The sequence below is a fragment of the Coregonus clupeaformis genome, chromosome 8 (genome assembly GCF_020615455.1).
Source record: "Coregonus clupeaformis isolate EN_2021a chromosome 8, ASM2061545v1, whole genome shotgun sequence".
In the NCBI taxonomy this organism is placed as follows: Eukaryota; Metazoa; Chordata; class Actinopteri; order Salmoniformes; family Salmonidae; genus Coregonus; species Coregonus clupeaformis.
Genome location: NC_059199.1, coordinates 65,900,781 through 65,927,798, shown reverse-complemented (window position 1 = coordinate 65,927,798; position 27,018 = coordinate 65,900,781). Strand labels below are relative to the sequence as shown.

The window sequence follows — 27,018 nt, the reverse complement described above, 5'->3', positions numbered from 1 at the left end:
TGTCTGTGTTTCACTTTGGGTTTGTGGGTTTTTGTTCCGTGTTCGGTCAGTGTCACCGTGGACTTCACGAGTCGTGTTTTGTTTTGTTTTGTTTAGAAACTTTAACTAATTAAAGTCATGTTTGTTTCTCACGCTGCGCCTTGGTCTACTCATTACTACGACGATCGTGACATTTGTATTACAAACAGAATTGTTAGTCTAAATGTAATCTTGTAAATTATGTTTCTCTTTTGCTTCATGTAATCCATTACCCGGAAATACATGGATGTGTGCACAGCGCTCATTCAAAAGTACCCCTCGTTGCGAGACCACACAGGGAAGGGATATGTAAAAATTCTTCAAATTTCCTACTCACATTAATTCACACACTAATAACCTTTTTACACCATTGTGCCTACCTAGACCATAATGTGCTGGCTTGGATATTTTCTTCTTCTCACATTGTTATTCCATCACATTTCCAGCAGTGTAACAAGCCCATCTCTAGTCTTCTCTTCTGACCTCAGTAAGTCCCAATAACCATCATGACATTTATCCTCTCCACATTTTATTTTTTAAGGAGTCATGGCACAGCCTGATAAAGAATAAATACAAAAAAGAAAGGCAGCCGCTTGCTCACGTTGCACAAGTACAGGAAATGCAGAAGCGGTTTGGGAGGCAAAGGAAAAAATAAGTCCAGATGACACCGAAAATGAAGACCCGACCAAAATAGCCAAGGTATCTGCATAAAAATAAAGGTCCATAGTCAGTCGAACCGCTGATCCCAGATCCGTTTTTAAGATGATAAATAAGATTGTACAGGTGGGGGACCTGATGCTAGATCAGAACTCGTTTTTGATGCTGTATGTATCAATATTTGATATTTAGATTTGATTTTCAGATTGGTGAGGATTCTTTCAGTCAGAAGTTACATGTTGAAAAGATGCAGGAGTGCCAAAAAAAGAGTGAACATAAGTTCCCTACAAGACAAAATGAAAAGGACTGAAAAATAGATAACTTTTTAATGAACAAGGCACCAAGGACATCTTAAAACAGTACCCAGCACTCCATTTGTCAGCCATTGTAAAGTCTAACAGAAAGAAATGTTAAAAAGCACAACTAATGTAGCATAGCCAAGTGCTGTAATCTGAATCCAAGATATACTGATGATGCATTACAAACAAATTGATTTTAGATTCTCAGAGATGGGAAGCAAATTCAGTATGGATGTGGACAGAAACATTCTGTCCGGATTCGGCACAATGGCCGACAAAATCATTGCAGAAACGGAGAGTTGCTGAATCTCTACAAGACGGCACTTCTCTCACACACGGATGAGGCTCAGAAAGGTTTTTTTCTCCAATGTAAAATGTACCCTTTACATTATGCAGCCACTCTAATTCTATTGACTCTAATCCAGCCAGTGTCTCAAGGTCACTGCAGCCATTTTGCCCCTCCCCTACCTCTTCAAAGAAGATCCAAGTGAGCTGTACGTCACAGACAGGATATGTATTTCCCAGCAGACAAATAAATGCAAAGTTAGTAGTACCGTGTAAGGTCTGCTGTGCTCAGTTAACTTACTGTTTGAAATATGACTTGAGTAACTTTAATTATATATATTTTTACTTCTTACAGTGTGTAAAGTTTCCATCACCTACCATAAGAAGAGAGGGGAAAACCGTTTGCGGATGAGAGCCAAATCCAACTCTTCCTGGATGGAGAGGCGCTACTCACTGAAGAGCCGGAGGACATCTCCATGGGATTGGGAGTGGCACTGGGGATGCATTTCCTTTCTAATATTGAGTGAAAGGCACAATGCTGTTCATTCAGAAATGTCTTCTGGGAATTGATGAGGGGATAAATTACCAACAAATGTTGTATGAATGGCAAACTTTTTGCTGTAGAGAGAGATACGGGAGACCAGAGATTCCTGTGATATCTGCTAGTGAGATTTCTGTGACTTTAAAAGTCAATCAAATTCATTTGTGACTTTACAAGTTTGTCACTCAATGTTATTTGTATTGTTATTATTAATAATATAATACATGGGACATAAAAGGTTCCTACAGGGAAAGGTTCCTGGAAGCACCTTTAGGGGTTCTGCCATTGTGGCAATCTGAGGAACCCCTAAAAGTGCCTCCAGGAACCTTTTTATTTTACAGTGGGTGTACTTCTATATGCGTAATCAGGTGCGCGTCCTTACTCAACATTGACAGGAGCGCTCCAAACAAAAGACAATGAATTAAATTGACAAAACTCATAAATGGTATGAAATAAACCAAAACGTGTTTCTTACAAGTGTAGCATAGGTTGTGAGCTCTGCAAACGTGTCCACTCCAACAATGAGAACGGTAAACGACTGTAAAAATAATATATTGAATGCATTAACAGGAATTACAGTAACCAAAGAAACATTGTAAATTAGAAATTATGGGAATTAACGGTAAATGTAGGCGACTACTAGTGATATGTAATGGGGAATTGATAGACACTAACAATCAATGGGCAAACAATTCACACAATAAAGTTAGGAAGCAATGAATGCGCATGAAATGGTGGGAGAGAGCGCATTCTAGAGAGAGATGTGCCTTGTGCATCTTAGCCACACTCCCTTTCTTCTTGGACCGTGGCATCCCTGTGGTCTCCTCAATGGATTAGTCCACTGAGACAGGCGCCAATCATACAGGTGTCTCATGTGGCATGAAAAAAATGAAATTATTTGCGACTGCTCGACTAAAAACATCTTGGTCGACCAACAGCCTATCGACCAAACAATCAACTAAATGGGGTCAGCCCTAGTGTAGGATCATATACACATATTCAGAGCTATATTTGCTGGAAGGTTCATTTGACCCCACCTGCCACCTTATCTGCTGCTAATTCACTAAAGGCCAAGCTATGAAAGGTACCACAGCTCAAGGATGGGGAAACTCCAGCCCTCGTGGGCCTAAATGTTTCCTAGTTCTCTTTTGCCCGGTGCCTCATTGAGTGAGAGTAATAAGAGTAAATGTCTTGTATGATTAATTGTTTTATTTATGATGTAAGCTGTTGATACGATCCTAATAAATACAAATACACAAATTGTTCACATAGTGCACACTTGGGTTGTGTTCATTAGGGCACACGACACTAGCATCTCTTATTGGACAAGTTCAAATGTTCCCGTCCCGTTTCACTCCATTTTGGGCAGTTATCTTCCGTTTCGTGCCAAATGAACACAACCCTGTGTTTCCTTCTCCTACATCGATTGGTCTCCTCTGGCTGAATAGGAGCTGCGCTGTGTTTTTGTCCCAGTCTTAGTGCTATACATTTTTCTCATAGATTTCTGAATATTGCTTAAACTTCCAATCCGGTTGCCTGGCTACCCAAACTCCTTTTCCGGCCAAACGCTACGCCACGGAAGCGGAATAATTCAGTTTGAGTCATCAGGCAACCAATCCGGACCTTTGCGGATCACAACCAGCGGACAAGGACCTTGTCTCCGTCTTCGATGGAGTAGAACTGCAGCGGTTTCAGGTCGTTGTCAATCTCAATCTCTTTGCCCTCCATCTGTGAAAAAGACAAATGCCGTTTTAGGGAGTCCCTTCCACCGCTAAGAAAGTGGGACTGTACCATTGGTCTATTTAACAGATTCACCTAGGAGTGGCAGTGGACGAGTATGGTTACACCAACACAGAAGTAAAACTAAACTGTGGGCAAGTCTAAGTGAGTAAGACCATTTCACCTAGCCTATTTAGACCCTTTACCTTTAAGGTAGTATAGGGCAGTTGCTGTTGTCAGTAAACCCCTTTACCTTTGAGCTAGTGTAGGAGAGTTTCAACTCAGCACCCGGTATCTTTAGCAGTCTGTAGAGCAGCCCCTTCACTTTCTGAACGATCATGGAATCTAAAACACATCAAAAGAGTGGAGTGACCGCTGAATATCTTTTGTAAACTGCAATAGGTTACCATTACTTCAATTGCCCTTACACAGGTCACACACAGATTGTGCCATTTCATTAACATTTTACATGCATGATCTCCCATTGGCACAAAATTATTGAAGAGTATGAAAACAGTTGATAAGTGTACAGTGAGGGAAAAAAGTATTTGATCCCCTGCTGATTTTGTACGTTTGTCCACTGACAAAAAAATTATCAGTCTATAATTTTAATGGTAGGTTTCTTTGAACAGTGAGAGACAGAATAACAACAACAAAATCCAGAAAAACGCATGTCAAAAATGTTATAAATTGATTTGCATTTTAATGAGGGAAATAAGTATTTGACCCCCTCTCAATCAGAAAGATTTCTGGCTCCCAGGTGTCTTTTATACAGGTAACGAGCTGAGATTAGGAGCACACTCTTAAAGGGAGTGCTCCTAATCTCAGCTTGTTACCTGTATAAAAGACACCTGTCCACAGAAGCAATCAATCAATCAGATTCCAAACTCTCCACCATGGCCAAGACCAAAGAGCTCTCCAAGGATGTCAGGGACAAGATTGTAGACCTACACAAGGCTGGAATGGGCTACAAGACCATCGCCAAGCAGCTTGGTGAGAAGGTGACAACAGTTGGTGTGATTATTCGCAAATGGAAGAAACACAAAAGAACTGTCAATCTCCCTCGGCCTGGAACTCCATGCAAGATCTCACCTCGTGGAGTTGCAATGATCATGAGAACGGTGAGGAATCAGCCCAGAACTACACGGGAGGATCATAGTCACCAAGAAAACAATTGGTAACACACTACGCCGTGAAGGACTGAAATCCTGCAGCGCCCGCAAGGTCCCCCTGCTCAAGAAAGCACATATACAGGCCCGTCTGAAGTTTGCCAATGAACATCTAAATGATTCAGAGGAGAACTGGGTGAAAGTGTTGTGGTCAGATGAGACCAAAATCGAGCTCTTTGGCATCAACTCAACTCGCCGTGTTTGGAGGAGGAGGAATGCTGCCTATGACCCCAAGAACACCATCCCCACCGACAAACATGGAGGTGGAAACATTATGCTTTGGGGGTGTTTTTCTGCTAAGGGGACAGGACAACTTCACCGCATCAAAGGGACGATGGACGGGGCCATGTACCGTCAAATCTTGGGTGAGAACCTCCTTCCCTCAGCCAGGGCATTGAAAATGGGTCGTGGATGGGTATTCCAACATGACAATGACCCAAAACACACGGCCAAGACAACAAAGGAGTGGCTCAAGAAGAAGCACATTAAGGTCCTGGAGTGGCCTAGCCAGTCTCCAGACCTTAATCCCATAGAAAATCCGTGGAGGGAGCTGAAGGTTCGAGTTGCCAAACATTAGGCTCGAAACCTTAATGACTTGGAGAAGATCTGCAAAGAGGAGTGGGACAAAATCCCTCCTGAGATGTGTGCAAACCTGGTGGCCAACTACAAGAAACGTCTGACCTCTGATTGTCAACAAGGGTTTTGCCACCAAGTACTAAGTCATGTTTTGCAGAGGGGTCAAATACTTATTTCCCTAATTAAAATGCAAATCAATTTATAACATTTTTGACATGCGTTTTTCTGGATTTTTTTGTTGTTATTCTGTCTCTCACTGTTCAAATAAACCTACCATTAAAATTATAGAATGATCATGTCTTTGTCAGTGGGCAAACGTACAAAATAAGCAGGGGATCAAATACTTTTTTCCCTCACTGTATCTACTTATCCAAACAACACTTCATGATTTGGCATGCCATTTACACGTGGGCCTGTGGTCAACAGAAGACAACTTTATGCAGTGTGCATACTGACCAAAACATTGCCTAACAAGTGCAAACATTCCAAAGTCTGCAGTTGTTGGTTGTAGAGGCCAAAACACGCTGTTCAAACACGTCCAACACGTGTCCTATTGCCTAGTAAACTAACTGTAAGTCGCTCTGGATAAGAGCGTCTGCTAAATGACTAAAATGTAAATGATATCTTACTATAATTCGACACAGGTATCGAGGGTGTTAACTAGATTTTCTTTAATTTCCAGCCGCTCAATGAGAAAAGACCTTTGGCACAGGTATATGCTTTTCACACTATCGTGCTGAATGGAACCAGACTGCGCTGGCTCTGATCTTTTCTTTTCACATTGTCCCTTTCAGTACGGTTCCAGCAACTACGATGGAGATGAGTAACCAGGCCAGCTCAGTACAGCTTGGTTTGGCTCAGCTTGGTTCAGTATTGCGAAAAGTCTTTTTTTATTTTATTTAAGGAGATTTAAGGGTCCCGACCTCCTTACTTATTTTGTATTGTTATTTGAAAGCACAGTCAGAAATGACAGAGGGAGAAACATTATGAGGGACAGAAATTTGCCAGGGGGTATATGTGGTCTGGAGTCTGAGTCCGGCACATGTGAAAAGTCATCTAACATCCATGCACATCTCAAATCATTTGCTTAGCTACTGAACATAATAATAATAATAATAATAATAATAATAATAATAATAATAATAATAATAAATGCCATCTGACTAGCTGATGAAGCCAGGTGGGAGCCTTTACCTGGGAGTTTCTTCACCACAGATTTTCGGTCTGTCTCATCCGGACAAACAAATGTTATGCCTGGTGGGAGGAAAAGTTTGAAATTCTATATTACTCTTAAGAACTAATGAAATGTATACAGTGGGGAAAAAATGTATTTAGTCAGCCACCAATTGTGCAAGTTCTCCCACTTAAAAAGATGAGAGAGGCCTGTAATTTTCATCATAGGTACACGTCAACTATGACAGACAAATTGAGAAGAAAAAAATCCAGAAAATCACATTGTAGGGATTTTTAATGATTTTATTAGCAAATTATGGTGGAAAATAAGTATTTAGTCACCTACAAACAAGCAAGATTTCTGGCTCTCACAGACCTGTAACTTCTTCTTTAAGAGGCTCCTCTGTCCTCCACTCGTTACCTGTATTAATGGCACCTGTTTGAACTTGTTATCAGTATAAAAGACACCTGTCCACAACCTCAAACAATCACACTCCAAACTCCACTATGGCCAAGACCAAAGAGCTGTCAAAGGACACCAGAAACAAAATTGTAGACCTGCACCAGGCTGGGAAGACTGAATCTGCAATAGGTAAGCAGCTTGGTTTGAAGAAATCAACTGTGGGAGCAATTATTAGGAAATGGAAGAAATACAAGACCACTGATAATCTCCCTTGATCTGGGGCTCCACGCAAGATCTCACCCCGTGGGGTCAAAATGATCACAAGAACGGTGAGCAAAAATCCCAGAACCACACGGGGGGACCTAGTGAATGACCTGCAGAGAGCTGGGACCAAAGTAACAAAGCCTACCATCAGTAACACACTACTCCGCCAGGGACTCAAATCCTGCAGTGCCAGACGTGTCCCCCTGCTTAAGCCAGTACATGTCCAGGCCCGTCTGAAGTTTGCTAGAGTGCATTTGGATAATCCAGAAGAGGATTGGGAGAATGTCATATGGTCAGATGAAACCAAAATAGAACTTTTTGGTAAAAACTCAACTTGTCGTGTTTGGAGGACAAAGAATGCTGAGTTGCATCCAAAGAACACCTTACCTACTGTGAAGCATGGGGGTGGAAACATCATGCTTTGGGGCTGTTTTTCTGCAAAGGGACCAGGAAGACTGATCCGTGTAAAGGAAAGAATGAATGGGGCCATGTATCGTGAGATTTTGAGTGAAAGCCTCCTTCCATCAGCAAGGGCATTGAAGATGAAACGTGGCTGGGTCTTTCAGCATGACAATGATCCCAAACACACCGCCCGGGCAACGAAGGAGTGGCTTCGTAAGAAGAATTTCAAGGTCCTGGAGTGGCCTAGCCAGTCTCCAGATCTCAACCCCATAGAAAATCTTTGGAGGGAGTTGAAAGTCCGTGTTGCCCAGCGACAGCCCCAAAACATCACTGCTCTAGAGGAGATCTGCATGGAGGAATGGGCCAAAATACCAGCAACAGTGTGTGAAAACCTTGTGAAGACTTACAGAAAACGTTTGACCTGTGTCATTGCCAACAAAGGGTATATAACAAAGTATTGAGAAACTGTTGTTATTGACCAAATACTTATTTTCCACCATAATTTGCAAATAAATTCATAAAAAATCCTACAATGTGATTTTCTGGATTTTTTTTCTCTCATTTTGTCTGTCATAGTTGACGTGTACCTATGATGAAAATTACAGGCCTCTCTCATCTTTTTAAGTGGGAGAACTTGCACAACTGGTGGCTGACTAAATACTTTTTCCCCCCACTGTATACTCTGACTCATCTCCTGAGTAAATATGTATGTGTTCACAGCACATGCAGTTCTGGGAAAGATTATTACAGGTTAGTAGCAAATCATTACAAAACTCTCAAATTCATTCCTAAACTGTTTCTTAATCCTGGTCTTGACGGCCCAAAGGTGTGCACATATTTGTTGTTGCCCTAGACACCTGATGACACTTATTAAATGTTTGATGATTAGTTGATTAGTGGAACAAGGTGTGTAGTGCTAAGGCAAAAATTCAAATGGACACGCCTTTGGATTCCCAGGACCAGAACTAAGAAACACTGCCTTACGCAAATGTGTGTAGCCCCGGAATTTGTAACTTGACGCAACTACACAGGATCACCATTTTGCTTAGCTAATTGCGTTATTGCGTTGCGTACGGTATAAATGAGGCTGAAGAGAAGTGAGGAGGACTCACTTAAGAGCTGATTTTTCAGTGCAAATGGCTCCTGCTTCTTTAATTCGCTGTCTTCTGGAGCTCCGTATTCTGAAAAACAAAAGATATTGAGCTTCTGTCGATTCATTGAACTCATAATGACTACAGGGCGGGAATTAGGATTGCCATTGTCTCTTTGTAAGATTGATGGCATGGTGACATGGGTTGTGTTGTATCACTTCTTTCTCGGGATATTGTTATGTTGTGGTGGCATCAGATTTTTTTTTTTACATGCCCTGTGTAGCATTATGGCAGATAATGAGACATTAAATGTTTTCTTTTTTTTCTCTTCAGAAATGCCTATAGTGGAGTAGATATAGGATGGGCTGTACCACTTCTCAGTCTGAAATAGGGTGTTGCAGCAGAGTGCCGGGGAAACCTTAGGAGGAATGTACCACTCTTGACTCACTCTGTATGAGACTCTGATAGCGGGGGTGCTGTGCAGTGAATTCGGCACTGGGGCGGTTCTGTTGGGGGTCTCGGTGTCCCCCGGATGCCAGCCACTCTAGCCCGAACATCTTGCAGTAGTCCAGCTCTGCCCCCCTCCTATCCTCGGGCAGGATCTACAAGTAACCATAGTAATAGGGTAAGAGAATGGAGGATTACAGCAAGCGCATCTGCAAACATTGGTGTATTCATAGGGTGAGAAGAAAACATATATAGCTTTAAAGGAATATTTCACAATGTCTAGATGGAACCACGTCCCACGACATCAGTTATCTAGATCCTGCTACTATACGCCTCAATCTCGAATGAAGATAACAGTAAGCACCGTCTAATTTCCTGGTTTTCTTTGGTGCATATATTTTCCATTCATTTGGATGGAGGCATATAGCTGGATCTATCACTGCTATCACTTTACGTTTGCGCGCGCAGTGGCTGACCATTAATCGCACCAGTATAAATTGCATGTCGGCCATGTGGGGATCAACTGTAAGCAGCTGGGTCTGTCGTTCAGACCTGGGTGTATTAAAATGAAGCTTAATGAACACACCCAGGTTTGGCGGTAGCGTTAAACGGAGGACGGGGCCTCACCGTCCACCTGTTGAGGGTCTCCAGCCGGCCAACCCTGGCAATGAGCAACTGCACGGCCGTGTTGGGGTTCCTCTCCCGGCTCAGCAGGGGGTTCTGCCGACACGACAACCGGACCAGGCTCTGCAGCTTCTCTAGCTCATTTATTACCCACCACTGTGAGTGTGTCAGTGAGTGTGTCAGTGAGCGTGTCAGTGAGTGAATGAGATTGTAAGAGTGTGTGTCAGTGAGTGTGTGTTTGTGTGCGTATGTGGGATTTTTATTGTTGTATATATTGCCGTGTCAGTGTGTTTGTATGTAAGCACAAGTGAGTGTTTGTGTAGGGTTTAGAGAAAGAGAGAGAGATAAAGGGTTGAGTTAGAAGAAAGCTTTCACATATTCTCCCCTACTATCTATCTTTTACAGAACAAGTATTCACTTTTTGCAGACTAGTGATATTCATTAAATTTGTTTAGTAATTCATAATTTATATATCCAGATACATTTAATTAAGATAAAATCTCTCTTAGAAGAGAGACCTTACTCACAGACAATATTCACCTCTGAAATGTTGTTGCTATTAACTGCGAGACCTTTCAGGGCAGGAAACATTGCTGTTTTGCAACCTACAGAAGACATGAGAAAATAATCATTTACAGACTCTTATCAGTATACTCAATGCCGATCTTTTGCTCTCACAGTTTTACACATTGTGAAATGCCTGTCATCAAAACACATATCCACATGCACATTCTGAAATCTTGTTCAACTACATCTACTGATATGTTAATTCAACTTGACCTCCATTAACAAACAATATTTTTTAAATGTAACGTTTTCGAAACAATGTCGGACGTAAACTTTACCAGGCAGCGCATCATCAAACCGCAAGGTTGACAAACCAGTCTTAGACATATTTAGATTCTCCAGTCTGAAATTCATGAAAAGCATGGATGTAAAAGCTTACACTTTTGGTAAATTCCATTATAAATGCTTGTAAATGCTACATATGTTATTATAAATGTTACAAATGCTTATTCATTGAAACGCTAATAATGTTTAGATGTATTTATTAGGACAATAGTATGTATCCAATTTTTTGTTGTTGTCGATTAATGCTCATGAAAGTAAAGTACTCCCAAGAACAGTAGTGTTTACACTATTAGTCGAAGCTAACGACAGGGCTATGTCATAAGACGTAGTGAACGGTTATGAAAAGTGTCTTTGTTGGTACGGTTATGTCCGTACTTACCTAGGCAGTTCGGCAATACTCAGTACGGTTCCATCAACCAGAGGGTTTGTTGAGAGATCCAAAACTGTCAAGGACTGTAAGACATTGTTTGGCCTGCGCGAAAGAGGCGGAAATACAAGTCAGTTCTATATGTTGTTTTAGAAAAAAAAAAACTACATCGGAACGTAGACCCAAAATGGCTAAAATCTTACCTCTGCAGTTCAGTGATATCATTCTCAGAGACGTAGAGCTCTTCCAGCAGTGGCCACATGGGGGCGCACTCAAGCAGCTAACAGACCAACACCAAATGGAGTGGGGAGAAATGTAAAGAGAGTCAGCATCTACATAAGTTCTTCTAATTTCATTAGGCATTCATAGGTTTGCACCAGCTCGTTAATTAAAATATTGTGCACTGCAACTTAAATGATCTATTACCATATTAACTGGTACAAAAACATATTTAAAATCAGCCTACAAAATTGTATTTCCTTTAGATGGAATCGATCTGAATTAAATCTTTCATCAATTCCTCGCATCTTATCGCCTCGCCTCCTTCTCAACCATATTGGAGGATAAGGTCCAAGGTTCCTCCCCTCCAGCCTTCTTCTCCAATGGGTTTTGAGAAGGATGGAAGGATAGAGGATGCGAGGAATTGAGGAAAGATTAATTGAGAAAAAGCCCCATAATGCCTAAGGGAAGGGTACCTGAAGCCACGTGAGGGCACAGTTGGTGAGGGAGAGGACCCTGAGGCAGGAGAAGGCCCGGGGTCGCACCGTAGGGTTGGAGGGCACACGCAGTCTGTTGTGGCTGAGGGGACAGAGGACGAGAGAGACGCTCAGTGAGGGGATCAGAGTTTGAGAAAAGTGAGGCACAAAAACACACACACCATTATTCAGTGTGATCTACCTGAGCTGAAGTTCTTTGAGTTTCTCCATCTGCTCCGTGATGGCCATCACGTCGTCCCAGCAGCACAGCAGGTTCCCACACAGGTCCAACATCAGCACGTCTGACAGTGGCCATTAAGGATGTAGTAGTAGAGCACCATCAGCTAAATGTCCAATCAACGCTTCCCCCAAGCTAATTCAATTGGGTGGCTGGACCGTACATTTACTAACAAGACACATGGGCTATGCCCCAAATAACACATATATTCCATAAAGTGCACTACTTTTGACCAGATCCCTGGTCAAAAGTATTGCACTATATAGGGAAAAGGGGTGCCATTTGGGACACAACCATGGTGTAATGTAGCTACATATCACATTAAGTCCAGGTCAGAGAAGTGCACTCAAATATTATTAACATGAACAATTTCATATGATTGATAGTTGTATTTTTTTTTACATGGGCACTTATTTAACTAATTAAAAGCTACTAAATGAAAGAATACGGGGAGTGGTGTTTCGGATTTCGTTTGCAGGGCCCGGGCTGGAAACCTCACGCAACCTCAGTGAAACATCGGTGAGGTTTTCCACCCTGCGGAGAAGCACAGATGACAACAACACATCACTGAATAAGTACAAATGACTACACATCGGATAAGTGCAAACTCTGTTGGAGTGTGGTGCAGTTCAACAGTCCCAATTCAAGTGCATTAGCCTACTTTTTGTAACCATTCTTTACTAAATATTTATTTATTTAACCTTTATTTAACCAGGGAATAACCTTTAGGTTAGAAACCTCTTTTGCGAGGGGGACCTGATACTGGCATCCTCTGGTATACTTTCACAATATTCCTTAACTATTTCAAACAGTACATACGGAGTTGAGCGTACAAATAAGCACACCTTGGAACAGATTCCCTGAGTCAAAAGCCTAGTCCTGGACTAAAATGCACTCTCACTCTCGGGCTCCAAAGCCTTGTTGTCCCCTTACTTCTGTTTCTCTGAGATGGCCTCGAAGCCCACCATCTCCACCGTCCTCGTGGAGATCTGGATCTCCTCTCCCAAGACCTGCTGGACCTCCGTTTCGTAACGCCGCCTGATGGCCGTCAGGTAGTCCACCCCAAAGCTGGCCTTCTTGGGCCGGACGAAAGAGCCTCCCTTCGGGTGCCTTAGGTGGGGTGGAGGGGGTAGAGAACCTTGGTCTGAGAGCAGCAAAACACATAATGGCCACATTCCAAACAAAAAAAATGTACCCCCTTTTCCCATGTTCTTGGTCTGAGAGCAGCAGAACACATAGGCCTAATGGCCGCATTCCAAACTAAAAAATGTCTCCCCCATTTCGTATGTTCTTGGTCTGAGAGCAGCACTTTAAGGACACATTCCAAATTAAAAACGTGTCCCTTTTCCTATGTCCTTGGTCTGAGAGCAGCACTTGAAGTACTCATAATGGCCAGATTTCAAACTAAAAACGTCTCCCCGTTCCTCCTTGATGACTCCCCCTCACTGCAAAAAATAACCTGCTGCCTGGTGTAGATCTGGACCTGAGGATCTCCAGAGGAAGGATGACACTAATTTCCCATGCGCAGATTCTGCGTGTAGACCAAGAGAATCTGCCTGGGCGGAATGGGATGTGTGAGATCGGAGCAGCATAAGTTCCGGTTTTGGGGGGGTCCTTCTGCGAGGGTGGAGACTTCATTTTTGCCAGAACTCTCAATTTCTAACACGTATGAACACAGAATGTAAACACGCAGCTGACCAAATTACACAAGATTCATTTCATGCTACCATCATGGAGATACTAGATAGGGTTTACTTTACCTGCACGTGAAGTAGTGGACACCTTCATGGATGCCATCGTGTTTGCCACGCTCAGGGTTGTCCCACTCCACACCAAGCCACAACCCTAAGCACAGAGGCATTGGTAAGCACAGGCATTGAATAAGTACTTGGTTATAGTGCATCACCAAGAATATTGGAGAATTTCAATCAAACAGTGCTGCCACACCCACTGTGGATAACGCTTATGTTATTTTGCCTATTATATTCATATCCCACGCGGTCTGTAGCTAGTTAGCTAAATAGCTTACCTGCAGTTGGTGGTACAGTGCCAACAAACCGTACCGTGCCACGCTCCCCCTCACAAGCCACACGTCTGCCCACTGCGTCTGATGGAAGGCCCTCGTTCATGGTGGTGGGTTGTGTCTGGTCAGGGACTCTCATTGAACTCACTGTATCTATAACGTTGGCTATAAGTCTACCTATATATTGACAATGAAAAATAATGAGCAACTAAAGCCTTCTGTACTTACTGTACTTTGACAGTGCTATTTAAGAAAGCGTTAGGTAATAGCTAGCTAAAATATTTGCTGTCATGTCAACTCCCAAGAAACGGTGATGTTGTTTAGCTTGATTTGCTTGGCTAGCTAGATGAGCTACAACACATATCTTCACTGTCAACTAAACACGAGGACCACTTATCCACAGAATGTATATGCTGTTATTTCCAAATATTGCTTTGAAAGTTACCTTAAATCAGAGAATTTTGGTCATATTTCGCAGCAGCGTAAATAATCACAGCTCACACACCCTGACAGGAAGTAACCGAATATGATGATGCACACGTTTGCCGTACAAATTTGATAGATTATTAATGATTAAGTTATCAGCAATAAACGTTATTTTAGTATAATTATTTAAATAGCTATCATCGTTATTATCACGTAACAATCAATGCATCTATATTTAGATAACTGGATGAAAGCCCATTCGTATGTTAAAGCTAGGAACTATTTACAATTGCGTTGTGCATGGTAGGACATAATTAGGTGAAGGACAGGTCTTCATGGAGTAAAACGTGAGTAAATAACTACATTTATTTTTGGCATTAACAAATTGTTCTAATGAGATGTGTTCAATATAACTTCGCGTCCAATTTATTTGATTAATTATTTCCATGATAAAAAGCACGCTTTTATAAGATTGTCTCATCATTCAAACCAGCTGGAATCGACCATCGAGAGCATTGAAGTGAACTGACCATGAAAAATAAACGTTTTGGAGAGAGGTTAGTCGCCCTTCACACGAGTATCTGCATGTAACTAATAATAATTATGTTGAATTTGTACATTGTTGGAAATACAAGGTAGTTGGGGAAACGCACACAGTGTATTACACTGAACAAAAATGTAAACGCAACATGTAAAGTGTTGGTCCCATGTTTCATGAGCTGAAATAAAAGATCCCAGAAATGTTCCATATGCACAAAAGCTTATTTCTCTCAAATTGTGTGCACAAATTTGTTTACATCCCTGTTATTGAATATTTCTCCTTTGCCAAAATAGTCCATCCACCTTACAGGTGTATATCAAGAAGATGATTAAACAGCATTATCATTACACAGGTGCACCTTGTGCTGGGGACAATAAAAGGCCACTAACATGTGCAGTTTTGTCACATAACACAATGCCACAGATGTCTGATGTTTTGAGGGAGCGTGCAATTGACATGCTGACTGCAGGAATGTCCACCAGAGCTGTTGCCAGAGAATTTAATGTTAATTTCTCTACCATAAGCTGCCTCCAACGTCGTTTTACAGAATTTGGCAGCATGTCCAACCGGCCTCACAACCGCAGATCACATGTATGGCATCGTGTGGGAGAGCAGTTTGCTGATGTCAACGTTGTGAACATGGTGGGGTTATGGTATGGGCAGGCATACAGTGGGGAAAAAAGTATTTAGTCAGCCACCAATTGTGCAAGTTCTCCCACTTAAAAAGATGAGAGGCCTGTAATTTTCATCATAGGTACACGTCAACGATGACAGACAAATTGAGAAGAAAAAAATCCAGAAAATCACATTGTAGGATTTTTTATGAATTTATTTGCAAATTATGGTGGAAAATAAGTATTTGGTCACCTACAAACAAGCAAGATTTCTGGCTCTCACAGACCTGTAACTTCTTCTTTAAGAGGCTCCTCTGTCCTCCACTCGTTACCTGTATTAATGGCACCTGTTTGAACTTGTTATCAGTATAAAAGACACCTGTCCACAACCTCAAACAGTCACACTCCAAACTCCACTATGGCCAAGACCAAAGAGCTGTCAAAGGACACCAGAAACAAAATTGTAGACCTGCACCAGGCTGGGAAGACTGAATCTGCAATAGGTAAGCAGCTTGGTTTGAAGAAATCAACTGTGGGAGCAATTATTAGGAAATGGAAGACATACAAGACCACTGATAATCTCCCCCGATCTGGGGCTCCACGCAAGATCTCGCCCCGTGGGGTCAAAATGATCACAAGAACGGTGAGCAAAAATCCCAGAACCACACAGGGGGACCTAGTGAATGACCTGCAGAGAGCTGGGACCAAAGTAACAAAGCCTACCATCAGTAACACACTACGCCGCCAGGGACTCAAATCCTGCAGTGCCAGACGTGTCCCCCTGCTTAAGCCAGTACATGTCCAAGCCCGTCTGAAGTTTGCTAGAGTGCATTTGGATGATCCAGAAGAGGATTGGGAGAATGTCATATGGTCAGATGAAACCAAAATATAACTTTTTGGTAAAAACTCAACTCGTCGTGTTTGGAGGACAAAGAATGCTGAGTTGCATCCAAAGTTCACCATACCTACTGTGAAGCATGGGGGTGGAAACATCATGCTTTGGGGCTGTTTTTCTGCAAAGGGACCAGGACGACTGATCCGTGTAAAGGAAAGAATGAATGGGGCCATGTATCGTGAGATTTTGAGTGAAAACCTCCTTCCATCAGCAAGGGCATTGAAGATGAAACGTGGCTGGGTCTTTTAGCATGACTATGATCCAAAACACACCGCCCGGGCAACGAAGGAGTGGCTTCGTAAGAAGCATTTCAAGGTCCTGGAGTGGCCTAGCCAGTCTCCAGATCTCAACCCCATAGAAAATCTTTGGAGGTAGTTGAAAGCCTGTGTTGCCCAGCGACAGCCCCAAAACATCACTGCTCTAGAGGAGATCTGCATGGAGGAATGGGCCAAAATACCAGCAACAGTGTTTGAAAACCTTGTGAAGACTTACAGAAAACGTTTGACCTGTGTCATTGCCAACAAAGGGTATATAACAAAGTATTGAGAAACTTTTGTTATTGACCAAATACTTATTTTCCACCATAGTTTGTAAATAAATTCATTAAAAATCCTACAATGTGATTTTCAGGATTTTTTTTCTAATTTTGTCTGTCATAGTTGACGTGTACCTATGATGAAAATTACAGGCCTCTCTCATCTTTTTAAGTGGGAGAACTTGCACAATTGGTGGCTGACTAAATACTTTTTTCCCCCACTGTAAGCTACGGACAACGAACACAATTGCATTTTACCGATGGCAATTTGAATGCACAGAGATACCATGACGAGAGGCCCATTGTTGTGACATTCATCCGCTGCCATCACCTCATGTTTCAGCATGATAATGCACGGCACCATGTCGCAAGGCTCTGTACACAATTCCTGGAAGCTGAAAATGTCCCAGTTCTTCCATGGCCTGCATACTCACCAGACATGTCACCAATTGAGCATGTTTGGGATGCTCTGGATCTACGTCTACGACAGCGTGTTCCAGGTCCCGCCATATTCAGCAACTTTGCACAGCCATTGAATTGGAGTGGGACAACATTCCACAGACCACAATCAACAGCCTGATCAACTCTATGCGAAGGAGATGTGTCGCGTTGCATGAGGCAAATGGAAGTCACATCAGATACTGACTGGTATTCTGATCCACGCCCCTACCTGTGACCAACAGATGCATATCTGTATTCCCAGTCATGTGAAATCCGTAGAGTAGGGCCTAATACATTTATTTCAATTGACTATCATTATATGAACTGTAACTCAGTGAAATCGTAGAAATGTTAGCATGTTGTGTTTTCTATTTTTGTTCAGTAAATTGCTTCTGGTTGTTAGCAACCAATTAGGTTGGCAGCTCATTGGCACTGGATAGCCTACCTTTGATTGTGTGTTACCTCTATGGATGTTGAGGAAATGCTTATGAAGATAGCATGCTGCCCTTATGTGATGTCTTTGTAGCAATAAATATTACACATACCTTGGCATTCATGCACATCTAGCTACCTAACACAGCACTGTTGTAGTGAACAAACTGCTGCTGTATCTATTATAAGTCTAACAATGTCTTTGTTTTTCCTTAGTGAGGAGGGGCCATCTGTGGACAAACAGTCAATGGACTATGTAGTGGGATCAGTATCAGGCAGCTTGTTTCCAAAGGAGTCTGCATCCAGCTCCGGATCATTATCGGCCTTGTTCCAAGCTGCACCAGTAGTTGACACACTGTTCTTTGTTCCTGCTCCCAAGGTAAGCCCATTAGTCCAAGGCAAGGGTGCTCAGCTCGGGTCTTTTAATGCTGCAGCCCAGCTGATTTTAGTTTTCCAGGAAACCAAGGCCATGTTCAGTAGAGAAAAGGTTTTGAAATAATGTGAAACAGGGAGTTTCTATCCGTTCACTACGAAACACACATTTTCCCTTTCCGTTGCAAAATGATAATCAGTGTCCAGTAGGGAGATAATGTTTTGAAATGGGGAGGTATTACCTGCAAAACCAATGGGACTACAGAGCTTGAGGGCCTGAGTTGTGTACCCTTGCTAGAATCTTCTGTATTTGCCAACTGAGTGAAATTACGTTTGTTCTTTTCTGTGTGGTTCTTCCCTGCATAGCTTGAACCGAGGAGCGTGGAGGTGAACGAAGGCGCGGTCACAAAAGGCCCGAACAACCAGAAACAAACAAAGAAAGCCGCAAAGGACAAATCAGCTGCAGACCTAAATCTAGAAAACAGGTGAGCGATAAAAATTCACCAATATGTGACATGCAAAAGAGTGCTGTGATGCAAGAGATTTAGATTGATAGATAACAAAGCTTTATTTCTCTCCCTCTCCCGCTTTCAGAGAAAGTGCGTTACAAAATGCTGACGAAGATGAACAGGTCCCAAAGATGCGCAAGAAGGCTAAAAGGAAAGCTGTTGAGATGGAAGAAGGGGGTGCAACAGAGGAGGAGGAGAGGCAGACAAAAAAACAGAGGACTGGAGCCCAAATGGCAGAGGAGAGAGTAAAACAGAAACGAACGGTGTTTGTCGGCAACCTACCTGCCAGCTGCACAAAGAAGGTAACAGCAGCCCCAGTTGTGTTATAAGCAGTGAACATAATCTCATTGATTAGGTATGTTGAAAGCAGACCTGGGATCAAATAGCATATATGCCTGTTATGTTGCTTATATGTTGTTTCTGTGTGTGGTTTTTCAGACACTACAGCTTGTCTTCAAGGATCAGGGAGCCATTGAAAGCATTCGATTTCGATCAGTGGTAAGTACTCCATTCACTGTATTAGATTAATCTAATTCCCATCATCAGACAATGTGAGAGTGCTCATTTCCACTAGGGTTGAGCTTCCTGAATGCTTCATAGTAATGGATGAAAGATGATCTTAGTGATACAACGCTTTCTGAAGACTGAAGCTAAAACATGTCATTTTTCCTTGCAGGTAAGAGAGGATCCATCTATGTCACGCAAAGTAGCAGCTATTCAGTAAGTTTCCCTGATTTTTTTTACCATGAGAAATGCTAACACTGGTTGAATGGGAGTTTATCCATGGTAACATGACGCATGCATTCGAGTACTTTTTATTTTTTTGCTTTCCCTCTCCAGACGTAAGGTTCACCCCAAAAAGCAGAGCATCAATGCCTACGTGGTGTTCAAAGCTGAAGAAGGAGCCGAGAAGGCATTGGAAAGGTACAGCAACTGGCAAGCATTCAACTTGAATTTTACCGTGACTGTTTTAAGTTATATATCATAATCTCGTAAACCCAGAATTAAAGTATTGCTTAATTGCGTCAGATGCTGTATTACATTTCCCTTCAGAAATTCTAAAGATGTGAGCACCTGCAAAATCGTGATTTGACCAAATTATCAGTCAAAAAAATCAGCGTACCAGAACAAAGTTCCTCATTAGTCGTCACATCCCCCAGTCTGTTGACAGACGCTACGATACCATGTGTTACGTGCGACTGTCCGAGAGATGAATATATCAAGTGTTATCTTTAGGCCCTTGTGGGTTAATATGTATTACTTTAATTCTTGCAGGAACGGCATGGAGATTGAGAAAGACTTTCACATCCGGGTGGACAGGATCTCCAAAAGTTCATCGGTAAGTTTCCCATAACACTTGATATTTTACAAAGCACCTGCCTAGCGTTAAGACCGGTATACTTGGTGGCAATAGAATGCACTTGCTGACAGTTTGAGAAAGTTACGGTGATAAATTGACATTTGTATAAACTTGTTTGAGCAAGGATGCTGCTACACATCTATTGAATAAAATCGTTTCGTCTTTCAGCACGATCACAAGAGGTCAATATTCATTGGAAATCTACCATTCGGTGAGTAACTATTTAAGAGGGTTTACTTTCCTGTGAACTTGTCAGTCAAAAGGAACACAATAAAATTTCATACTGTATTAACTTGTAGATATAAACGAATTGCCACTGCGACAGCACTTTGAGGAGTGTGGCAAGGTGGAGGGGGTGCGGTTGGTACGGGACAAGAACTCTGGAATGGGCAAGGGTTTTGGCTACATCTTATTCGAGGTGAGGAAAAAGAACACACATTTCATGTAAAGCAGCTATGTATGCTTTTCAGCAGGCTTCCTACTACTGAGCTGGCCAAGTCCCATACTGCAGCCAACGCGTTGCATAGCAACAACACACAGTTTGGCCGTAGACTACTACTAATCCGTATTATAGTATTACGACACCTCTTTCCTAACTACACCCCTCCATCCGTACCTGCATCAACGCTAACGGCTAACGTTTTTATTGTAGAGCATTGATTCTGTCCAGCTGGCCTTGAAACTAGACAGCTCCAAACTCCTTGGTAGGTCGGTCCGGGTGAAGAGGTCAGTGAAGAAGGAGAAAGAGAAGAAGAAAGTGGTGCACAGAGGTCCCAGAGGGAAAGAAAGAGAGACTAAGGGTGCAGGGAAGGGGCCTACCAAAGGGGGCTTTAAGGGGAGACCGGGCCAGGGCGGTCCCCAAAACAAATCTTTCGGGAGGTCGCAGGGGAAGGGGCCCCAAATCAAATCGATGGGGAAGCCATTCAAGAAAAGTCCAGGCGAGGCACCGAAAGCCACCACAGGCCCTGCTTCCTTCAAAGGTGAGATGGCTGACCCGAACAGCAAAAAAGCAAAGGCAAAAGCACTGAAGAAGAAACTCAAACCGAGGAAAAGGAATCAGGTTGTACACATTTGATGGTCTGTGCTTTGCGCCTTTCGACTGTTGTAATGTACATTTATTTGATATCATTCACAAGCAGATAACATGTTGTACAATTAAAATGTGAGGAGCTATATCATGAGATGGTGTGTAAATGTTCCTGACGTAACATCCAGTCCTACCCTCATCATTTCCAGTTGAAACATGGTTGTTTTTTTAGGTTGGGGCTGTCCCACCCAATGATGTATGTCTATGGTCCCACCTAATGGTCGGGAAAACATTGTTCATGAACTATTCTGGATATCTAACATCTGAGAGTCTTAATAAACTTTTAGAAGAAGCAACAGTCTTGAATCATTTACCTTTTTATTTAGATTCCTTACAAAGAGGACCAACCTCTTAATGACTGAACAACATTCAATCACTTTAAAAAGTATCTCCATGTCAGACGGAAAACAAAACAATAACTTAAATACATTGAAGCAACTAAGAAGTTTGTAGAAAGAGGTTAATACAGGGGCTATATGTATCAAGCCTCAGAGTAGGAATGCTTTTTTTAGGATCAGTTTTTCCTTTTAGATCACAATTAATAAGAATGCATGGGTAGAGGGGGACCTGATCCTAGATCAGCACTCCTACTCAAAACGCTTAATACATATGGTCCCAGAGCTTTGTGTAAACATGGGAGTGATTGCAGCGATGGTATTGTAAATGCTGAGAAATGTTTTGCTACACCTTTCAGAGACAAAAGACATCTAAGAGAACAAAACTATTTATTTTTCTAACTGCACATGAATCCAATAAAATGCTGCCCGATAGGCATTTTTGATTGGTTGCAGTTACCGCAGCTTGGCTGCAAATCAAGATTATATGGTCATTTGATGCGAATAATAGTTACACACAACGTGTGGGAATTGGACGGGTTCATGTTTCTTTCTTTGATTAGGACAGAAGCGAAATAATATCTTCAATACCCTCCAAAAAGTGAGTAACAAAAAAAAAAAGTTTACCAATTTTCTAGACTAGTCAGGATAAGGGGTTATAGGAGCTCCGGGATGAACTTTTCTCTAGGTACAGATCTAGGATCACCTTCCCCTCCCCCAATCCTAACCTTAACCATTAGTGGGGAAAATACAAAACTGACCCAAGATCAGCATCTAGGGGCAACTTCACCCTGCTCTGTTATAGGAGGGTCCAGAGGAAGAGCGTTCCGAGGGGAAATTTCCATCGACGATCCTCATTCTAAGTCGTCTTCATTCAAGCTACCTTGTGCGCTCACAATACGCTGCAGGAAAGAGAGGGAAATAGTCAAATTCTAAAGCCATAAACATGCTTTAGCAATGTGTCCCATTTGATCTGGGCCCATACTCATAAAGCGTCTCAGAATGGGAGTGCTGATCTAGGATCAGGGCCCGTATTCAAAAAGCATCTTCTCCTACTCAGATGCTTTATGAATACAGGCTCAGGTCACCTGTCCATGTTATCTTACTCAAGGTAAAAACTGATCCTAAATCAGCACTCCTACTCTATGGTTGAGACATGCAGCCCCTGAAAGGACTGAAGATGGTTGCCTTGTAAAAAATTATCCTGGTTCCTTGTTTATGAGACCTGTGTTAATTTTCTATAATGCCTGCTACAAGAAGTTGGTCATTATGCATGGTTCTGGTTAAATTTGTAACAAAAATTTCATTTTCATAGCCAGACTTGAAAGCCAGATCAATGATTATTTCAAAAAAGCTGGTTAAACTATTTTGATCAAAAAATTTAAATTATTAGTCAGTCTTATGATTGTGGAAGGCTTATATTTAGCCTAGGTATAATTTTACAAGCCCTGAATTCATTAGATTATTGCTGACCATTTGAAATGCAGTGTATTGACCTTTAACTGTGCAACAAAGCTTATTAGTGAAAATGTTTAAAAAGAAAATCTAGGTATATTGTGAATCGCCCATGTTTAAAAATAAAGATATGATTTTTAGGCCATATCAACCAACCCTAGTTGGTTTCCGCTTTCTTGCTTGAATACACTTACTGTAAGTTGCTCTGAATAGAAGCGTACCTGCTGCAGTTGAGGGCACTAAAATGTTTGTCACAAAAACTATCTGTAGGAGACTGAGCGCAGTGTTGCACACACATTGTGGCAATGGTTCGGCTAATAGCACAGCGCAACAGAACTTTTCAGTACCTGCAACTGATCCTGAAATGTAAGAGAGGCACTGTACCTGGTTGATGGTTAGTGTTGGGGTTGTTGCATAAGCTCCATTTTGAATAGGATTGCAGTCCTGACTACATATTAGATACATTACATATTACATATATTAGCTTCCTTGCTTGTATGCACTTACTGTAAGCAGCCCAGGGTAGGAGTGTCTGCTAAATGACCTTGAAGTGGAGAAAAGGACTGTACCTGGCTGATGGTGGGCAGTTTGGTGAGTAGCATCTGGAAGACTGGTGGCGGGAGGGTCTGCTGCAGCACCTGGAGCAGCTGCTGGGGCTGGCCGCACACGGCGATGGCGTTGGTCAGGTGCTCCACGCCATTCTCGTAGTCTCCTATACCGGAACACCAAGCGCAAAGAGGTTTAGATCGACAAAACGAGTAGTACATTATATGGAGAACAGCGTCGTTACTCTGGTCAAAAGTAAATTAGGTAGTGCATTTTATGGGGCACAAGGTGTCGTTGCACTGGTCGAAGGTAGTGGGGGAGGATGTCAAGGCTTTGGTCCAAAGTAGTGCACTATATGGGAAATAGGGCGTAATTTGAAACAAGTCTATGCCAGTAAAAGTAAGACTAGTACAGGTAGTGCACTACACAGGGAATTTGGTGTCATCGCTTGGTAAAAAGTGGTGCACTAGCAGGCCTATATAGGGAATAGTGTCACACACAGCCTAAGTGATGTCAATGTAAGCAAGACTGGTTTACCCTGAGCCAACAGCTCCTCTCCCAGCTGAATCTCCTCCAGGAAGAACTTCTGGACCGCCTCAGCATCCTTCAGGTCTGGGAGCTGCAAGAGTCCCACACCACACACTTTACTTTCCATAGGTAAAGACATAACTAAAACATAATAGACTGGTGGAAAAGCTGTTGTAGATGGCTTACGCTCCTGGAGGAATGAAAGGCCTATTCACATGATTCGGGCAATCCGCCGAGGCGTGCCACTTCGTCAGGTGCAAGGTCAGAGTTCAATTTAAGTGAACTTTTAGCGCAACGGTGCTGAACCCAAAGCGCTGCGGTGCGCACCGCAGTTCTTGCTGAGTTTGCACTTCCTCCATTGGGAAACTATGGCTTGTTCATCACAGAACCGTTCTTGTGCGAGTGAAGTGAATGGGCCTTAAGTAAGTAACAGATTTTGGAGGGAAGAGTGTAGTCGAGTCAGTCTGTTTCTATTGGGGAGCTATTCAGTTGTGGTGTTGACTGAAATTCAGTACCACTGTACAGACAAAGAGTTTAGTCAATGCACTAATTCCAGTCTCAAATCAGTCATACCCAGCCATCACCTTGCCGTGTCCCAATACATGCCAGTGAAGATATCCTGAGATATCAGTCTCAGTTGTTTATTACACTGGAGGTCATTGAAGATTATTTTCCACATGGTTCCATCTGACGTGTACTAGACATTACTTCTTTAGACGTGTGTTCATTGAGGAAGAATTTCAATAGTACCTTGAGGGGATTTTACTCACCTTTGACAGTCCTGTCCCCTGTTTTGCAACTGCCTGATTTCTCCTACCTAGGGCAGAGGTAAACACAATCACTGTTAACATAAATAGCTTTGGGGACTGCTCCTGTTTGTACTTAGACAACTTAGTTTCTCATTAGGCAATCCTACTATGAGTATGAACAGTAAGGAAGTCACATGAACATCCAAAATTGACACCCTGAAGTACAACTTCTGTTTTGAACAAAGCTCCAAAAGAATCCCCACCCCTTCTGATATCCCTTGATAAAGTGGTTTACCCGGGTCAGAATCAGGAAATATTTAAGTGTAGCTGCTAAGTAGCAAGAGACAACTAGCCAAACAATCCTAGTTATTTTTTTCTGATAGGGTGATGAACTACCACAGTGGAAGGTGAATGACAAAAAGGCTAACAGAGGAACATGGCTCATTCAATTGCAGTAAAGCAGGTGTATAAAGCATTGTGGACAGCTGACTGCCAAAGTCCAGCTTTCATACTGTAGTCCAGCTAGAATTGTAGTCTAGTTAATGTGGGACTGGAATGTTATATGTATAGGATTTTAATTGTGACATGCATCCATATTTATATTCTAATTGGCTCCTTTATTAAAGCGAGGGATTATGGGTAGAAGACAAGGCAGAGTTGCCATGATGTAGTGTGTGGACATTCCTGCTCCCCTTATTATTTATTTTATATCCCCTTATGAGTTACGCTGTCTCATCATTGAAGTTTGCAGTCTAATGCACTGAAGGCGCATTGTGTCGTCATCTTCATACCTACAACCCACGGCCTTACATGAGTAGTAGGCCTGGATAGAGTAACACCAGGGATATCCAGGTTGCTTTTAATCCTGTTTGGCAAGCTCTATGTCTGATATGGCTAGTAGCCTAGAATGGTTGGTTTTGGATACATAACAGATCAAAACACACTATCATGAATATATCAGGGTAGGTGCAGCTTTCCATGTCTGAATTCAACTGACTGAACGCTTGCTGTGAGTGAGTATGAAGTACATTAACACATGATATAGGAGCGAGTTAGCTGAGAAACGCTCAACTCCGCGATGTAATCGAACAGAGTTGAACGGTCCTACGCTAGGAGCTAGCACTGGCTAGTTAGCTTCAAGGCTTTATGGGTTAGCAGTGCACTGACAATGAATTAATTAGATCTATTGCACAAACCATTACCATTCAAACTTTCATATTTCGCCAATTGGGAATAGTTAAACGAGTTCGGCCTGGCTCGGGCACTTTGTTGCACCTCAGGTCTCCAAAACAGAGACCGGATCAGGGTGTACAGCCAGGTAGCGGACAACACTCACGTTCTCGCAGCCTGTTCTTGAAGTTGGGGTCACTCCGTCTTTTCCTGTCGAAGTAGATGCAGTAGCCGACGAACAGAGCCCCGCAAACACCGGCGGCTATCGTGCTCGATTTACCGCCCATCATCACTTCCGAAATGGTTGATATTTCTGTATTAACAAAGATAATATTTCAATGTTGGTTTTTATCAGCGGCGGTACATGACCTCACATAGGCGCAAATTCGCAGCAAAAAGGACCAGTAGGACTGGCAAATTTGAAAGCTAGGGTGTCCGCATTGAACGCCTGATTTAAAAATAATACAACTTTAATTCCAATCACATGATATCGCCGATAACGTATGTATTTTGAGTGCATATGTTCGATGTTGTAGAACTCAGATCGAAAAAAAAGAAATGTATTAATATTTCTTCAAATGTATGTAAGTAGGAGTATATCGCATTGAAATGTAAGTGCCACAAGGGGGCAGTAGCAATTCATAAAAAAAGAAGCAGCAGGCTAGTGATAACGTTTGATACAATTTAACAGTATTTTCCCCAAAGTAACAAAAATAGAAACAATTTAGCTACATCTCTAGGTATTTTGACTATCTGGGGTAGACCACACAGCAGCAATAAATGGCCAAGTGAAATATAGAACATTAGGCTACATGGTGAGTGGCACAATCATCTAGACTAGTAAGAAAACATGTACAATTTTGCTTTCACTATGACCAATTCATTTACAAAAAATTATGCAAGTTGCTCTGAGCCTTGCTCATATGCCTGTCTGGCCTTAGTTGGCACTTCTCATCTCCCAGATGATAGCTAATTCCTAGAAGTGCTGCTCAACAGAACAGATGGTCAGCTACATTACATTTACATTTACATTTTAGTCATTTAGCAGACGCTCTTATCCAGAGCGACTTACAGGAGCAATTAGGGTTAAGTGCCTTGCTCAAGGGCACATTTACGTCATTTAGCAGACGCTCTTGTCCAGAGCGACTCACAAATTGATGCATTCACCCTATAGCCAGTG

General features: G+C 42.2%; 3 protein-coding genes across 4 annotated transcripts; 1 reads left to right on the top strand and 2 right to left on the bottom strand.

The window, feature by feature from the left end:
• Positions 1 to 2,994: 2,994 nt before the first annotated feature.
• On the bottom strand, positions 2,995 to 14,391 carry LOC121572395 (tubulin-specific chaperone E). 2 transcript variants are annotated; one of them, XM_045222155.1, is made up of 17 exons: positions 14,289 to 14,391; positions 13,850 to 14,020; positions 13,581 to 13,665; positions 12,754 to 12,930; positions 12,269 to 12,354; positions 11,785 to 11,884; positions 11,583 to 11,685; positions 11,091 to 11,167; positions 10,900 to 10,992; positions 10,514 to 10,578; positions 10,209 to 10,273; positions 9,672 to 9,824; positions 9,046 to 9,199; positions 8,619 to 8,687; positions 6,459 to 6,518; positions 3,773 to 3,864; positions 2,995 to 3,528 (listed from the first exon to the last, which is right to left on the bottom strand). In XM_045222155.1, exons 2-17 carry the CDS (start codon positions 13,980 to 13,982, stop codon positions 3,433 to 3,435), a joined length of 1,608 nt encoding a protein of 535 aa, XP_045078090.1. In that variant the 5' UTR covers positions 13,983 to 14,020; positions 14,289 to 14,391; the 3' UTR covers positions 2,995 to 3,432. The 2 variants fall into 2 exon arrangements, with proteins under 2 accessions (XP_045078090.1, XP_045078091.1); XM_045222156.1 differs by lacking the exon at positions 2,995 to 3,528 and having other exon boundaries at positions 3,774 to 3,864; positions 6,421 to 6,518.
• A 176-nt stretch (positions 14,392 to 14,567) lies between these two features.
• On the top strand, positions 14,568 to 21,353 carry LOC121572396 (RNA-binding protein 34). Its single transcript, XM_045222157.1, has 12 exons — positions 14,568 to 14,616; positions 14,763 to 14,826; positions 17,944 to 18,106; positions 18,466 to 18,584; positions 18,694 to 18,910; positions 19,047 to 19,106; positions 19,285 to 19,328; positions 19,449 to 19,532; positions 19,884 to 19,947; positions 20,137 to 20,179; positions 20,268 to 20,386; positions 20,621 to 21,353. Exons 2-12 carry the CDS (start codon positions 14,801 to 14,803, stop codon positions 21,041 to 21,043), a joined length of 1,362 nt encoding a protein of 453 aa, XP_045078092.1. The 5' UTR covers positions 14,568 to 14,616; positions 14,763 to 14,800; the 3' UTR covers positions 21,044 to 21,353.
• A 3-nt stretch (positions 21,354 to 21,356) lies between these two features.
• Positions 21,357 to 26,254, bottom strand: LOC121572394 (mitochondrial import receptor subunit TOM20 homolog). The gene is made up of 5 exons (XM_041884450.2): positions 26,005 to 26,254; positions 24,690 to 24,736; positions 23,929 to 24,010; positions 23,415 to 23,557; positions 21,357 to 22,292 (listed from the first exon to the last, which is right to left on the bottom strand). The coding sequence occupies exons 1-5, from the start codon at positions 26,126 to 26,128 to the stop codon at positions 22,245 to 22,247; spliced, it is 444 nt and encodes a 147-aa protein (XP_041740384.2). The 5' UTR covers positions 26,129 to 26,254; the 3' UTR covers positions 21,357 to 22,244.
• Positions 26,255 to 27,018: the final 764 nt, after the last annotated feature.

Bases quoted from the DNA above. Each gene is read 5' to 3' on its own strand.
- LOC121572396 (XM_045222157.1), top strand. From the start codon at position 14,801: ATGAAAAATAAACGTTTTGGAGAGAG. The intron at 18,911-19,046 runs GTAACAGCAGCC...GTGGTTTTTCAG, and splicing joins CTGCCAGCTGCACAAAGAAG to ACACTACAGCTTGTCTTCAA. The intron at 19,533-19,883 runs GTACAGCAACTG...TAATTCTTGCAG, and splicing joins GCCGAGAAGGCATTGGAAAG to GAACGGCATGGAGATTGAGA.
- LOC121572395 (XM_045222155.1), bottom strand. From the start codon at position 13,982: ATGAGAGTCCCTGACCAGACACAACCCACCACCATGAACGAGGGCCTT. The intron at 11,168-11,582 runs GTACCCTTCCCT...TTGGTCTGTTAG, and splicing joins GTGCCCTCACGTGGCTTCAG to CTGCTTGAGTGCGCCCCCAT. The intron at 10,993-11,090 runs GTAAGATTTTAG...TCTTTCGCGCAG, and splicing joins GATATCACTGAACTGCAGAG to GCCAAACAATGTCTTACAGT.
- LOC121572394 (XM_041884450.2), bottom strand. From the start codon at position 26,128: ATGATGGGCGGTAAATCGAGCACGATAGCCGCCGGTGTTTGCGGGGCT. The intron at 24,737-26,004 runs GTGAGTGTTGTC...CCTCTGCCCTAG, and splicing joins CAAGAACAGGCTGCGAGAAC to GTAGGAGAAATCAGGCAGTT. The intron at 23,558-23,928 runs GTAAACCAGTCT...GTTCCGGTATAG, and splicing joins AGAGGAGCTGTTGGCTCAGG to GAGACTACGAGAATGGCGTG.